General features: G+C 54.2%; 1 protein-coding gene across 1 annotated transcript in view; it reads left to right on the top strand.

Moving 5' to 3' along the window:
• The window catches only part of KCP (kielin/chordin-like protein), a 37,446-nt gene extending 30,393 nt beyond the window's left edge, over positions 1-7,053 (top strand). The window contains 11 exon segments of the mRNA XM_006861220.1: positions 40-182; positions 420-592; positions 667-778; positions 862-963; positions 1,814-1,978; positions 2,345-2,651; positions 2,778-2,989; positions 5,057-5,341; positions 5,415-5,576; positions 6,821-6,913; positions 7,042-7,053. Of these exon segments, the coding sequence (XP_006861282.1) occupies positions 40-182; positions 420-592; positions 667-778; positions 862-963; positions 1,814-1,978; positions 2,345-2,651; positions 2,778-2,989; positions 5,057-5,341; positions 5,415-5,576; positions 6,821-6,913; positions 7,042-7,053 (1,766 nt within the window).
• Positions 7,054-13,593: the final 6,540 nt, after the last annotated feature.

Below are 13,593 nucleotides of genomic sequence, written 5' to 3'. Positions count from 1 at the left end.
CCGGGCAGCCGCGGACGCTCCCCTCCTTCCTCCCTGCAGCCCCTGCTCCGTCGTGCGTACACCAGGGCCGGGAAGTCGCCTCCGGGGAGCGCTGGACCGTGGACTCCTGCACCAGCTGCTCCTGCGTGGCTGGCACCGTGCGCTGCCAGAGTCAGCGCTGCCCGCCGCTTTCCTGTGGCCCTGTGAGTGCGGCGGGCGGCGGGCCAGTTTGGGGGTGGCACTGCCCACCGGGTGGGACTCCGGATCGGGAACAGTGCGATTCCCAGCGCGACCACCAGATGGCGCCCCAGCCCTGCTCTCAGCCCGCCTGGGAATGTGGCGTGGAGACCCGGGGGTCCCGGGCTGTCATGGGTCCTTCCGTAGGGTCTGCGCGGGTCTGCGGGAAAGCCTGTCTCTGACCCGGTCCGGGGCCCGGCCAGGACGAGGCCCCCGCCCTGAGTCCCGGCAGTTGCTGCCCGCGCTGCCTGCCCCGACCCGCCTCCTGCATGGCCTTTGGAGACCCGCACTACCGCACCTTCGACGGCCGCCTGCTGCACTTTCAGGGCGGCTGCAGCTACGTGCTGGCCAAGGACTGCCGCGGAGGGGACTTCAGGTGGGCACCCCCTTCCCCCGGGCCCTTCTTCTGGACCCCGTAATTCGTTCTCTGCTGAACCTTGGCGCCCACAGCGTCCACGTGACCAACGATGACCGTGGCCGGAGCGGCGTGTCTTGGACGCAGGAGGTGGCTGTGCTACTGGGAAGCCTGGTGGTGCGGCTGCTGCAGGGCGGGGCGGTCACGGTGAGGCGCGGCGGGTTGGGGAGGTGGGTCCCACGCCGTGCGACCTGTCCCTGACGTGACCCCTCGCGTCCCTCTTCCTCCAGGTAGATGGGCACCCCGAGGCTTTGCCCTTCCTGCGGGAGTCACTGGTATACGTGGAGTTGCGGGCCCGCACGGTGATCCTGCACGCCCAGTCAGGGCTCCAGGTGCGTGGGGCGCCAGGTGGGCAGAGCTGGGGCTCTCGGAACCACAGGCTTGGGCTTCAACATCTGAGTGGGAATGGAGGCACTAGCTCCCTCCAGGGCCTCGGGGGAGATGAGAGAGTTCTAGGAGACTCCGCGCCCCTTCCCAGGCTTGCAGAGGAGTTTTGAGGCTGGTGTTTCGTGACTCAGCTACTTTCAGGCCAGTCACAGCCCTCTCGGAGCCTCAGTTTTCTCATCTATAAAATGGGGGAAGAGTCAGTGGGGGAGGTATTAACCAAGTCTCCAAGATTCCTTTGAGCTCCTATATAGGAGAGTTATCTGCTACAACCCTTTCCTCAACTAAACCGATGGTGGTGGTGGTTTGCCAGTTCCATTCTGACTCACAGCGCCTCCATGTGTGCAGAGTGGAACTGCTCCACGGGGTTTTCAAGGCTGGAACTTTTCACAAACGGATCACTAGATGTGTCTTCTGACGTACTTCTGCGTGGGTTTGAACCACCAACCTTTTGGTTAGCAGTCCAACACTTTACCATTTGAACCAGCCAGAGTTTTAACAATTAAGAGACTCCTAACAATTAAACGTAATGGTTACAAATCGGGCTGCAAACCTCAAGGTTAGCAGTTCGAAACTACCAGCTGTTCTGCGGGAGAAAGATGAGGCTTTTTGCTCCCGTAAAGATTTACAGCCTCAGAAACCCTGTACAGGGTCGCTATGGGTCAGAACCGACTCGACGGCACATAACAACAACACACTCCTCCCCAGCATGTGTGTACTGACATGGCAAATGGGACCATGCTGGACTTGGGCTTCTGGGATCCCTCCCCTTCCCCAGCCCCAGGCCTCTCTGTACAGGTGCTGTGGGATGGAAAGTCCCAGGTGGAGGTGAGGGTACCTGGCTCCTACCGGGGCCAGACCTGTGGGCTCTGTGGGAACTTCAACGGCTTTGCCCAGGATGACCTGCGGGGTCCCTCAGAGCTGCTTCTCCCCACGGAGGCTGCGTTTGGGAATAGCTGGCAGGTGAGTGGGCACAATGAGGGGCATTGGCACAGTCACGCTGAAGCCTCCAGCAGCCAGTTGAAATGGAATGGAGGCCCAAGATGGTGTTTGGGCAATTGGGGTGGTCTGGAGGACCCCTTGTCTTTTAGAAGATTCCCCCTGACCTCCCAAGCCTAAATCTTGTTTTGCCACACGCTGGCTGTGTGACTTTGAACAAGTCACTGACTCCGTCTGTAAAATGGGAACAAAGGAAAGGTAGATAGACTGCTTCCAGTCTTGGAGGGAGGTATCTGCGGCTGAAGCAAGTGCTTAGAAGATCCGAGCACACAAAGGTCAGTGCCTCACATGACCTCCAGGGGGTGCTGTTGCATCATTCTCCCCGGCTAGATCCCTGAAGGACCCGGGCCAAGCCGGCCCTGTGCCAGAGGCCGAGAGGTGGATCCGTGCCGGGCAGCGGGCTACCGTGCCCGGCGTGAGGCCAATGCCCGGTGTGCAGTGCTGAAGTCGGCTCCATTCCGTCGATGCCATGCCGTGGTGCCCCCAGAGCCCTTTTTTGCTGCCTGTGTGTATGACCTTTGTGCCTGTGGCCCAGGCCCATTGGCAGATGCCTGCCTCTGTGATGCCCTGGAAGCCTATGCCAGCCACTGTCGCCAGGCTGGAGTGACGCCTGCCTGGCGGGGCCCCACACTCTGCGGTGAGGGGCAATGAGGGACAAACGGGGGGAAGGGAACTGGGGTTCAGATCTGGACAGGGTAGGCTTGGGGAAACCCTGGAGTGTGGGGCATGCAGTGGTTCTGAGACCCCTTCCACTCTTCTGCAGTGGTGGGCTGCCCCCTGGACCGTGGCTTCGTGTTCGATGAATGTGGCCCGCCCTGTCCCCGCACCTGCTTCAACCAGCATGTCCCCCTGGGAGAGCTGTCCATCCGCTGTGTGAGGCCCTGCGTGCCCGGCTGCCAGTGTCCGGCAGGCCTGGTGGAGCACGAGGCCCACTGTATCTCCCCTAAGGCCTGCCCCCAAGTCCTGCTCACTGGGGTCCTGCCAACCAGCAGGGAACCACAGGGGGAGTCCTGAGCCAGGAAGACACCTGATTAGGATTCTTTGGCCTGAAGTCTCCCAGCCCAATACTGGGGGTCTGGGCCGTGTCCGGAAACGTACCCATGTGTTGAGTCATAAACTGTAAACTCTAAATCTGCCCCAAGTTTCCTGTGTGTGTGTGTTTCCGCCTGGAGTGGGGGTGAGGGCCCTTGGGTCCCAGCAGTTAGAGTTCCTGGAGACGGAGGTGAAGACAGAAGGGGCTCATTCCTGGACCTGCTCACTCCTCTCTGTACCACTAAGCTGTCCCCCCCGCCGCCCCCCCAATGCCATACCAGTAAGCGTACAACAAACAGATTGCTTGAGAAGGAGACAGGTATCCTGGTCCCAGCCCTGTGCTTGGGGCTTCCATGTGGGATTCTGCCAGGAATCATAAACAAGGGATCAGTCCATGTGGGGTACTCCTTTCCTGTTAGTTTGGGGTGCTGTGTGTTCACACACCTCCTGGATACTTGGTGATACAAGGATCACGTGCCTGAGAGATAGGGACAGAGCCAGACAAGAAGCTATGACAGAGTCCAGACACATGGTGAACACACACATGTCCACACTGCCATGCCATGGGTGGGGACAGTAGACACATGTGCAGGCTACGAAGACTTCAGTACAGAGGAAAGAGCATGGGTTTTGAAATAGAAAACAGTCCAGAATGTGAGTCTTCTTTCTGTCACCTACCGGCTCTGTGAGTTTGGTGTTTTAGGGACCTTAGATATAAAATGATGGTGTTGGCACAGAAGGTTGATATCACATTATTATGGACTGCCAGAAAAACAAAGAAAACTGCCTTGGAAGAAGTAGAGCTAGAATGTTCCTTAGAAGTGGGGATGGCAAGACTTCATCTCACATCCTTTGGTCATGTGATCCGGAGGGACCAGTCTCTGGAAAAGGGCATTATGCTTGGTAAAGAGGACGATCCCTAAGGAGACGTGTTGACACAGTGACTGCAATAAGTTCAAACACAGCAACAACGGTGGGGAGGGTGGAGGACCGGGAAATGTTTTGTTCTGTTGCATATGGGGTCATTATGAGTCAGAACTAACTCAACAGCGCCCAACAACAACAACCAGCTATAGCATTAGGGCCTCCCTCGGCTTTGGCAGGCCCATGATATTTCCACAGGAATAAAAGGCTCAGGGCTCCAGGAGAGACCACCCACCACAAGTGTCCCCATGCGTGTCCTTAAGTAAGAGAATGTCATGTTTAGCTAGAGATGGCCCTGCTCTCTGCTCCATCTTGGTGACGACATGCTCTTTCTGTGTCAGGTCATCTTATCTGTCATCGAACTGCTACACGTAGCAGACAAAGCAAAGTTGCTCATAACAACACAGGACAGACTGTAGACCATCTCATGTCTTCCTCCCCGCTCATTATTAAAATTTGCATAAAGTGTCCTCTCACCTGTAAAATGAGGTAGTGGTGACAAGCATCTCATGAGGAAGAAATGGACTAGCCTGTACCTGGGACAAATGCTGGTTACTGCAGTTCCTAACTTTCTGGTGATGGAATGACTTAAGCTCCCTGTCCCATGTTGTCCCAGAGCTAGTTTATCACATCCATCTGCCCTCCAGTGAGGGAAACATCGCCACATGTTTGGACAAGTCACTCTCTGGAACTCAGCTGTTTTATCTGCAAAATAAGGGTAATCGGAGTAACTGCTTTGTGGCATTGTTGTACAGAATGATATGTGTATAGTGTTTGGTGTCCTGGCCATCGGCAGCTGTTTTTGTTGTGTTATTATCACACCCCCATATAATGCAGCTGCAAACTGATGTGTACGACAGATGCACAACTGAGATTGCAAAGTGCATGCGCACACATGCGCACATACACACTCCTCTATATAAGGATCACACTCCGCCACTGGCCCCCCACCCCCACCCCGAGTCACGAAACCCATATCAGAGTGAGGCTCAGGTGTCCGGTGCTGCATTATTGAGACCCAAAGCCTTTGTCTCCTCCTAGCTCTGAGCCTCAGCTCTTGCTCTTCGTCCCCTCTCCTGGTTCCAGTGGCAACTAAAGGGAGGGAACATCTGCCCTGGCCCCTGCCCCATGGAGCAGACAGACTCACCTGGGGGTCCACGACTCCCTTGTACCCATGAGCAGGCTTTGGCTTTGTACCAGCGTCTCTTCCGGTGCCCTGCAAGCCTGGGCCAGCTCTGGGCTGTGCTGCGGCATGGGAGACCTGGGGTGCACAGTCTCCCTCAGGGGCAGGAGGGCTGGGGCTGCCCCCAGTGGCTGGAGCTGACCACAGTACTTCTGGAGATGGAGCGGAGGCGGCAGGCCTGGGAGCAGGTAGGTCTGCCTGGGGCTGCGGTCAAGGGCAGGGTGGGTGCCCCTCTCACCTTGGCACCCCATCTCCTTGCAGCTCCTGTGGGACTTGGAGCTGCTGACTGGGGCAGGGCTGGGCCTCCTCTGGCCGCCTTGGGCCCAGGTCTGTGGCCTGAAGAGCCAGGTCCAGTGTGTCCCAAGTCAGCACGACAAGCTGTGTGGCAGGACAGGAGGGGACTCTGAATGGCCTTTGAGTGGGGTGAGCAGGGATTCGGGGGTTGGTGTGATATCGTGGGTCACAGCAGTGATGGGAGTGGGGAAAGTTCAGGCTTTGGAGCCAGATGGCTGTGGTTCAGGTCTTGGATGCCCCCTGTGGGCCTTGTCCCCTACCCCCCAGCTGCAGAAATAGACCTTCAGAGGGTGGTCAGGTGAGGCAAGTTTATCAATGTAACAGGTTAGCACTGGCCTGGCCCACAACGCCTGCTTATTGTGTGCTGGCTGTGGCTGTCACTCCATGGGTATCAATGTCACTCCATGGGGCAGAAGCAACTGTGGGTTGACACCTGAGAAGACAGGGCTGGTGGCACCAACGATTTGCATTCAACTACTAACCTAAAGGAGGAAACCCTGTACAGGGTCGCTATGGGTCGGAACCAACTTGATGGCACTTAACAACAACAACAAACTAACCTAAAGGTTGGCAGTTTGGACTCACCCAACAGTGCTACAGAAGAAAGGCCTGGTGATCAGCGTCTGTAAAGATTACAGCCAAGCAACCTCTGTGGAGCAGCTTTACTCCCTAACACATGGGAGTCAGAATTGTGGCAATGGGTTTATTTGTTATTGTTTTTTTTTTTTTATCTTACAGCTTGGAAAGAAATAGGCCTGGCAGCATCCCAGAAAAACTGATGCCCAGGGTGTCCCTGGGACACAGACATAAACCGGTCCCTCCTTCAGGACTGGCCTGGACTGACCCCTTCTGGAGGGAACATACTGGGAACTAGGAATCACTTAGGGCAGATCAGATCGGTGGCAGAAGGGCATGGCAGTGGAGACCACTAAGGAAGTGCCCAGCCCACATTGACAATATGGAGCTTCCCCACTAGAGTAGTGCCAGAAAGGGGGCTCTCTTTCTCTAGATTGGCCTAAGGGGTCAGGAGTGTTATGAAGGGTGGTCAGAGGTCAGGAATTCTGCTCCTGGGTGTTGGCTATCTATTGCAGCAAATGATCCTGAAACTTAGCAGTTTAAAACAAATGTTTCATATGTCACAGTGTCTGTGGGATGGAGATCCACGAGTGGCTCGGTTCTAGGCTCTAGATCTCTCATGAGGCTGAAGTCAAGTTGCTGACCAGGGCTGCAGTCTCATCTGAAGGATCAGCCAGGCAGGAGGGATCTCTTTCCAGGCGAATTCACAAGGTGGTGGGGCAGGGGTTATATAAAGGCATTGACACCCAGAAGTAGGGGCCACTGGGATCTCTTGGAGGCTGCCTTCCCCCCTGTAGACGGGGGCACCTCTGAACCTTCCAGAGTTCCAGGCTGTGCCCTCTGCTCCAGACTGGGGACTCCCTGAACCAGGACCATCAGTTGCCAGAGGGGTAAGTCTTCTCTCTGGAATCTTGTGCACAGACCCCCCGACCTCCATGTTGCCACACAAAGTGGCCAAGCATTAGACCCTGTTCTGTCCCTTTCCACAACCTCACCCAGTGCCCCCCTCCTGCCTCAGGGTGCCCCCTGAGCCCTCATACAGTGCTTGTCCCTCTGTCCCTGGAAAAAGTGACTCCTGAATTCAATTTTCCAGAACCCAGGGATGGGGGAAGGGCTGGGAGACTGCCCTGGCTCAGAGTCTGGCGTTAGGATGGGGGAGACTCTGCAGCCTGCTGGGGCTAGGGAGAGGGGAAGTCAGGCTCCTCCCACTTCAGAGCCCACAGCCCGAGGGACTCAGCTGGGGCAGCCTTTGTGCTCCTGCAGGGTGAAGGCGAGCAGTCTATCAGCATCCTCAGGTCTGGAGGAAGTCAGGAGCCATGTGGACCCAAGTGAGGAGAGCTTGGGCACACCTGCAGGGCCCACACCTGGTATGTTGTCTGGAGGAGTGGGCAGACAGCCAGGAGGGCAGAGAGTCCTTGGGCCTAGGGTAGCTAGACTAGACTGGGGGAAGCTGGGAAGTCACCCCAAGGCCAAATTCATGCATTCTTTATTGCCCACTTTTCTAGAGTGCTGGGGGACCCAGAAATGGCAAGGAGGTTTTATCTGATGTGCCAATTTCACTGGACTGGTTTTAGCTACAATGAAACTCAGGGAAGGAGGTGTCAGAAAGGACTGTCCATGCCCTCCCAGGGCTAAAGGGGGAAGGAGCAGCTTCATGCCCCCTTTGCCCCCTGTGCCAGGCACTGGGATAATCAGAGAATAGGAGATCACAGCTCCTAAGAGTGACAATAAATAGGCAATTAGAATGTGATGGGGCTTGAGCTTTGGAACTTTTTGTTGTTGTTGTTGTTAGCTTTATATTGTGAATTGAGTGAAGTTTACAGTTTTACATTCTACAAGTCAAGTCCTTCCCTCCATTCAAACCAGTTCTCCCACCTCCTTCCTGTGATCCCCATTTCTAGTCTTTCTTCTTTCCCAACCCTTCTCCTGAATTATGTCCCTAGGCAAATGCTGCCCCATTGATCTCAAGTGGTTGGTCATTCTATGGTATGCACACCTTGCTAGAGTTGTTTCCTCTATATACCTTTCTGCTTCTTGCCTGAAAACCGAGTCATCAAGGTGAGTTCAGTTCTAAAGGGAGACCAAGAGCCAGTCTCCAAGGTTCCTCTAGTCTCTTTCTGACCAGTATGTCTGGTCTTTTTTATGATTTTGTTTTGTTTCACATTTCCCCCCAGTGTATCCAAGACCTCCGTGACCCCTTTCAGAGCAGTTGGTAATGGTAGCCGGGCAACATCTAGTTCTTCTGGTCTCAGGGTCATGGAGACATGTTCATGTGTTCCATGTAGTCTATTGGACTAATTGTTTCCAAACGTCTTCAATTTGCATCAATCTTCTTTCCTCTGGACAGGGAGAAACCAGTAGCTGCACGGTAGATGACCGCTTTCAACGTGTGTTGCTCTCCAAAGATCCTCCCAGAGCTCTTCCTCCTGAAAGTCTTAGGAGCCTGATGCAGGAGATTGAATTATTGGCAGGACTCTGGAGAGCAACACACATCCAAACCAATGTTGGTTAGCCACCATCTTTGGACTTGGCCACAGCTGTCTTTGTTTCCTACACAGGCCAAAATATTTCTGGCAACCAACTTGTTTGCTACGAAACACTCATGCTGCTCTTGTTTAGGACAGCAATTATTGAATTGTGTTGAATGGGTTCAAAGTCATGCGGAGATGACTGTCCTGGGAATATCTTTAAATCTTAAACCAAAACACTTCCTGAAGACTTCTTAAAACCAAACAGTAGGTTAGCTTAATGAGTATAACAATGCCAAAAGCACTGCCTTAGCTTTATGCTTTTAAGAACTATCACCACCACCACCATCATATGGGATCAAGGGAATCCTGATAGCCTAGTGGGTTATGAGTTAGACTGCTAACTGCAAGGTCAGCAGTTCGAGTCTATCAGCGGCTCTGTGGGAGAAAGATGAAGCTTTTCTTCTCCCGTAAAGGTTTACAGCCTTGGAAACTCTATACAGGGTCACATGGGTCAGAACAGACTCCACAGCACACCACAACCACCATATGGGATTAGATTAAAATTTAGGGGCTCAGTGAGTTTATGTTAATGAGGAACAACCCAGTAAAAAAGGATGAGATTGGTTGCACTGCTTGAAGAATGTCCTCAGTGTAACTGAATTGTATTGTCAGTGTAACTAAATTGTATCATCCGTATAACTAAATTATACCCGTAGAAACTATTGAATTGGTATTTGTTTTGCTGTGGAGATTCTCAACAATAAAATAAAATTGTTATATCATTTATACGGGAGAAGAGGAGTAAGCCAGTGACTATTCACTGATTGACAAAAATTTACAAGTATTTTTATTTTGGGGGATTACAGAGATATCAAGGACATTACTATCAGAGAAATCAAAAAGAGGTAAGACAACAGACTGGATCATGGGATGGGGCAGCTGAAGGTTATTTCCAGTTCTTGGCAAAGTCTTGGGAGTCCTTAGACTTCTTTATTTAAAAAAAACAAACTCTTCAAAAGACAGATTTATTTTCTCAGAGAACAGATCCATTTAGTAACTTTTATGGATATTCTTATATCTCTATTGCATAAGAGAACAAGATAAAATATAAATATTCTCTTTTTTTTAAGAAGGGAATTTAGCTTAATTGAGAACCTCTTAGATTAATCAAAACAAGAACCAGTGAGTGCAAGTTCTAAGGAGATGTATTTTAGGGTTTTCCCCCCCTAACATTTTATTGTGGATTCAGTGAGGATTTATAGACAAGATCTTCAGCTTTACAGTAAACAAAGTATACTTTGTTTCATCTCAATGATTATAATCCCCTCCATGCAACAAGATGAAATATTCTGTGTGAAAGCTCTCAATTTAAGACCTGATGAACTCAGGTTCTTGTAATGAGTTTTATGGCTGCAGACATAACGCTCCAATCTGCATAGCTATAGGGGGCTTGTTCTGTTCTCATTTTTTTATTACGTTCCTTTTGTTAATCATGAAGACTCATGGATTTTAGGACAGACTCTAGCCTTAAAGCTCATGGGATTTTACTCTCAATGTAAAACAAGGAAAGGGCCAATGAGGGTTTTCCTTACAAAGTAAATCAGGGTGTATACACTGAGTATCTTCTGCCTGGAACAGGCCCACCTGGTCAAAGTGGGATGTCCTTATGCTAAGTTCAGCAATTAGGACCTCCCACTCCCAAGCACCCAGTGTCAACTTTGGGGAAGACGGTATGCTGGCTCCTCTGGGTGAGAGGATGAGAAAGATGGAGTTGACTATTGGCAGGTCAAGTTGACAAGCAGGCATGTGGCAGGTTGTGTGAATGAAGGGTGGCATGAATTGTACCAACTTTGAATTCAAGCACACGCCCTCAGTTCACCTACTTCCTGGATTCCAATTCAGGTGAAAGCTAATTTGGGAAGGGGAGGGGCATGAGCAGGGAGTCTCCCAAACGTTGCTCTTTCTCCCTTAGGTTGCCTACAGGATCAGGACCTCACCACCAGCAGGACCGTTGGGGAGCTGAGACACTCAGAGTTGAAGGTGAAAGGGTTGATAGGGGATAGCAGGGCTGGGGTCTGCCTGGGTGAGGGATGCTGGGATGAGGTGAATCATGGCCACCTCTCCTCAGAGGGAAGACAGCACCACTGCTGAAGCCCCTTTGACATCACATAAAATGGGTTTACTGAATCCAGGGGTATAATGGAAGGTGAGGCACACTGAGAAGTCCAAGCTACTGGGGTCTCCAGGCTCTGCTGGAGAAAGTGGCTCTAGAACCAGAATCCCTCAGGAGGATTTAAGGAAAATTCTCTAAGTACTCTTCCTTCCCAGCACCTGGCCCAGCCGGAAGTCAGGACCCAAATTGAGCCTCAAACCCAGAGGTTCCATCAACCACCATCCAGGCGTCTCCACGGGAAAGAGCTTGCTCAAGGAGTCCAGGAATCCTCGGGTCTGTCGGAAACCCAAGATCCCCCTGAGGGCCTGGTCCAGGAGAGAGAAGAATTTGAGAAACTGTTGACAGATACCCCACAGGGTCAGAGAGAGGAGGAGCCTCAGGATCAGAAAGCAAGGAACCAAGAAATTTCTCAGAGTCCGAGAAAGAAACCTCAGCAGGGTCAGAGGGGGGAGACGTCTGAGGGTGAGAGAGGAAACAGTCCCAAGTGTCATAGAAAGGAGGCCCCTCAGGGTCAGGAACCGAAAATCCCTCCGTCTTCGGAAGGCAGTGTCCCATGGGCCTGGGACGTGGCCATGGGGGAAGCGCCCACACAGCTCTGGGGGGACTCCTTGGGCTCCCCGAGGAAAGTCTGCGGGTTTCGGGGAGAGCAGATCCCCCAGCCTGGGGAAAGGGAGAGGCGAGGCCCAAGGAGAAAGACCAATCGTCAAAGCCAAGAGCCGGTTCCAGCCGTGGGAAAGTCAAGGGCACCCCATCTGCTGGGACCCGCGGCACGGTCTCGGCTCCCAGGCGCGGCGATGCTGGAGGTGCCCAGCACCGGGGACTACGGGCAGCAGAAGCCCCCTGCCCCATGTCCCGGGGCTCCAAGATTGAGACGCGGTTCGCTCGGGCTGCAGGCCCTGGAAAGAGGCCCTGGCACAGCGGAACGCGAAGTGGGTGAGGTGAGAGTCCTGACGACAGGCGGTGCCGCGGGGCCCCCAGGCACCTTCGGGGAGCTGTGGGATGCGGCCCAGGACCCCAAGCCCTCGAAGGCCCTGTGGTCCGAGCCCCAGGGCAGCGAGGCGGCAGCGGCGGCGGGTGTGAGCAAGGTGCAGAGGGAGACCGCACTGCAGCGGCTGATGGAGCTGCACAGCGTGGCCCGGAGACGGCTACGCCAGGAGCAAGAGCTGCAGCGGCTCCGGGTGCGCCACAGCGTTAGGCCCGGGGCTGAACTGGTGGGCGGTACTGGGGGTGGGCCCGCTGATCGTCGACGCCCCGTGCCCGCCCAGGTCCTGGAACGTCTCAACTTCGCCAGGAACCGCCAATACCGGGTTCACCCCCTGGGACCACCCTTCAGCCCTGCTCAGTTCCCGTCACAGGCAAGCCCCCGGGGGGACCACTACCATCCTGTCCGGGACAGGGGGTGAGGGCGAGCTTGGCGTGGCTCAGGGTTTCTTGGAAGTCCGTGCCCACCCTCGTGCAAAGACACCTCCGGAGGAGGGCCACCCCAGAAGTGGGAGGAGGCGCTCAGTGCTCGGCTCCGCCCAGGAGGACGCTGCAGGACAGCGGCGCGCGCTGCGGGAACAGCTGCTGCAGGTGCACAGGGAGAGGACTGGGAGGCTACGGGCCTTCGGGGCCAGGTGAGGAGTCATCAGGAAGAGGCGGTGAGGGGCGACCCGCTCTTTGGCATCTGCTGTGACAGACCACTCTCCCCCCAGGAACACCCAGAACTTCCAGGAGCTACTGTGCTCCCCTGGCGCCGAGGAGCCGGCTTCTGGAGAGAGGGGCTCACCCTCCGCTGGACTCTGGTCGTTGCTGGATCCTCCAGGGGGTGATTGAGGAGTGGGGGCGGGGGTGGAGTGAGGGGGCCACCTGCAAGTCAGCGAGTGCAGGTGGGAGGGAATTTCTGCCACCTCAGGACCCAAGAACTGACACACAGACACAATGGCTTCGCCTCAGCAAGTTTGTTATTTCATCTTCCCTCCCCGGCCCAAGGTCAGAGGGCCAGGTCGCGGGAGTCCAGCAGTGCGAAGGCGCCGTTCTTTCGGAAGAAGGACTCGATGCGGCACACTTTGCAGGAGACCAGTTCTTGCTTCACTGGGGGGCCTGGGAAGAAAAGGAGTGGGTTCCTGGGAAAGGGTGGCCGAAGAGGGGGCCCTGGCTGTGTGCATAGCCCTAGTACCCTGCCTGTGAAGTGTGAAGAAGTAAAGAGATGTTTCCGAGAGGACTTTGTGAAAATACTGGGAGCTAACCAGGCACCAGCATGTAGCAAGCGGTCTATGAAGGAATCATAGTCAGCCACCCACTACCAGCAACCCCCACCCTCAGTCCCTGGGTCATCTGTCTAGGGGGACCAGCCCTTCTGGAAACAGCTAGGATTGTCTGGGAATGGGACTTCCTGCTCCCTTTGTGGGGCTCACCTACTGCTCTTATTAGAAAGCTGCTCTTTTATTTCCCCATTAAAACCCTGGGGAGAATGGGGAACTTCGGCAAAACCTCAGCTGTAGTTACTCCTGACCATCCATCCACCCTTTCTGCATCTGCAACTCAAACAGCTGGAGAAAGACTAGTGGTCTCACTTTAAACTTAGGACCACAGGGAACCAAGAGGCACTGCACACCAGGCGGCCACCCAGGCTCTCCCCAAGTTTTTACTCTTCATCTCTAACTGCTTCAAGGCCCGCTCCTCTCTCCCAGCTGATGCCCTAGACTAACCTCACAAAGGCAGAGGGCCAGTCTTCCCACAAACACCAGCTCCCTGCCCCCCTCCCCCCACTTCCAGTAACTTGTGTTCCAGAGGTAGTTCCACTCACTCTCATGTATTTTAATGGGAGGCCCTGGGTGGTACTAACAGTTAATGCACTTGACTGCTAACCAAGTGGAGACTCAAGTCCACCCAAAGGCACCTCAGGAGACCTGGTGAGCTGCTGAAAAACAAGCCACTGAAAACC

This window comes from Chrysochloris asiatica, unplaced genomic scaffold (assembly GCF_000296735.1).
Source record: "Chrysochloris asiatica unplaced genomic scaffold, ChrAsi1.0 scaffold00041, whole genome shotgun sequence".
Taxonomy (NCBI): Eukaryota; Metazoa; Chordata; class Mammalia; order Afrosoricida; family Chrysochloridae; genus Chrysochloris; species Chrysochloris asiatica.
This window is presented reverse-complemented; position numbering and strand designations above follow the sequence as displayed.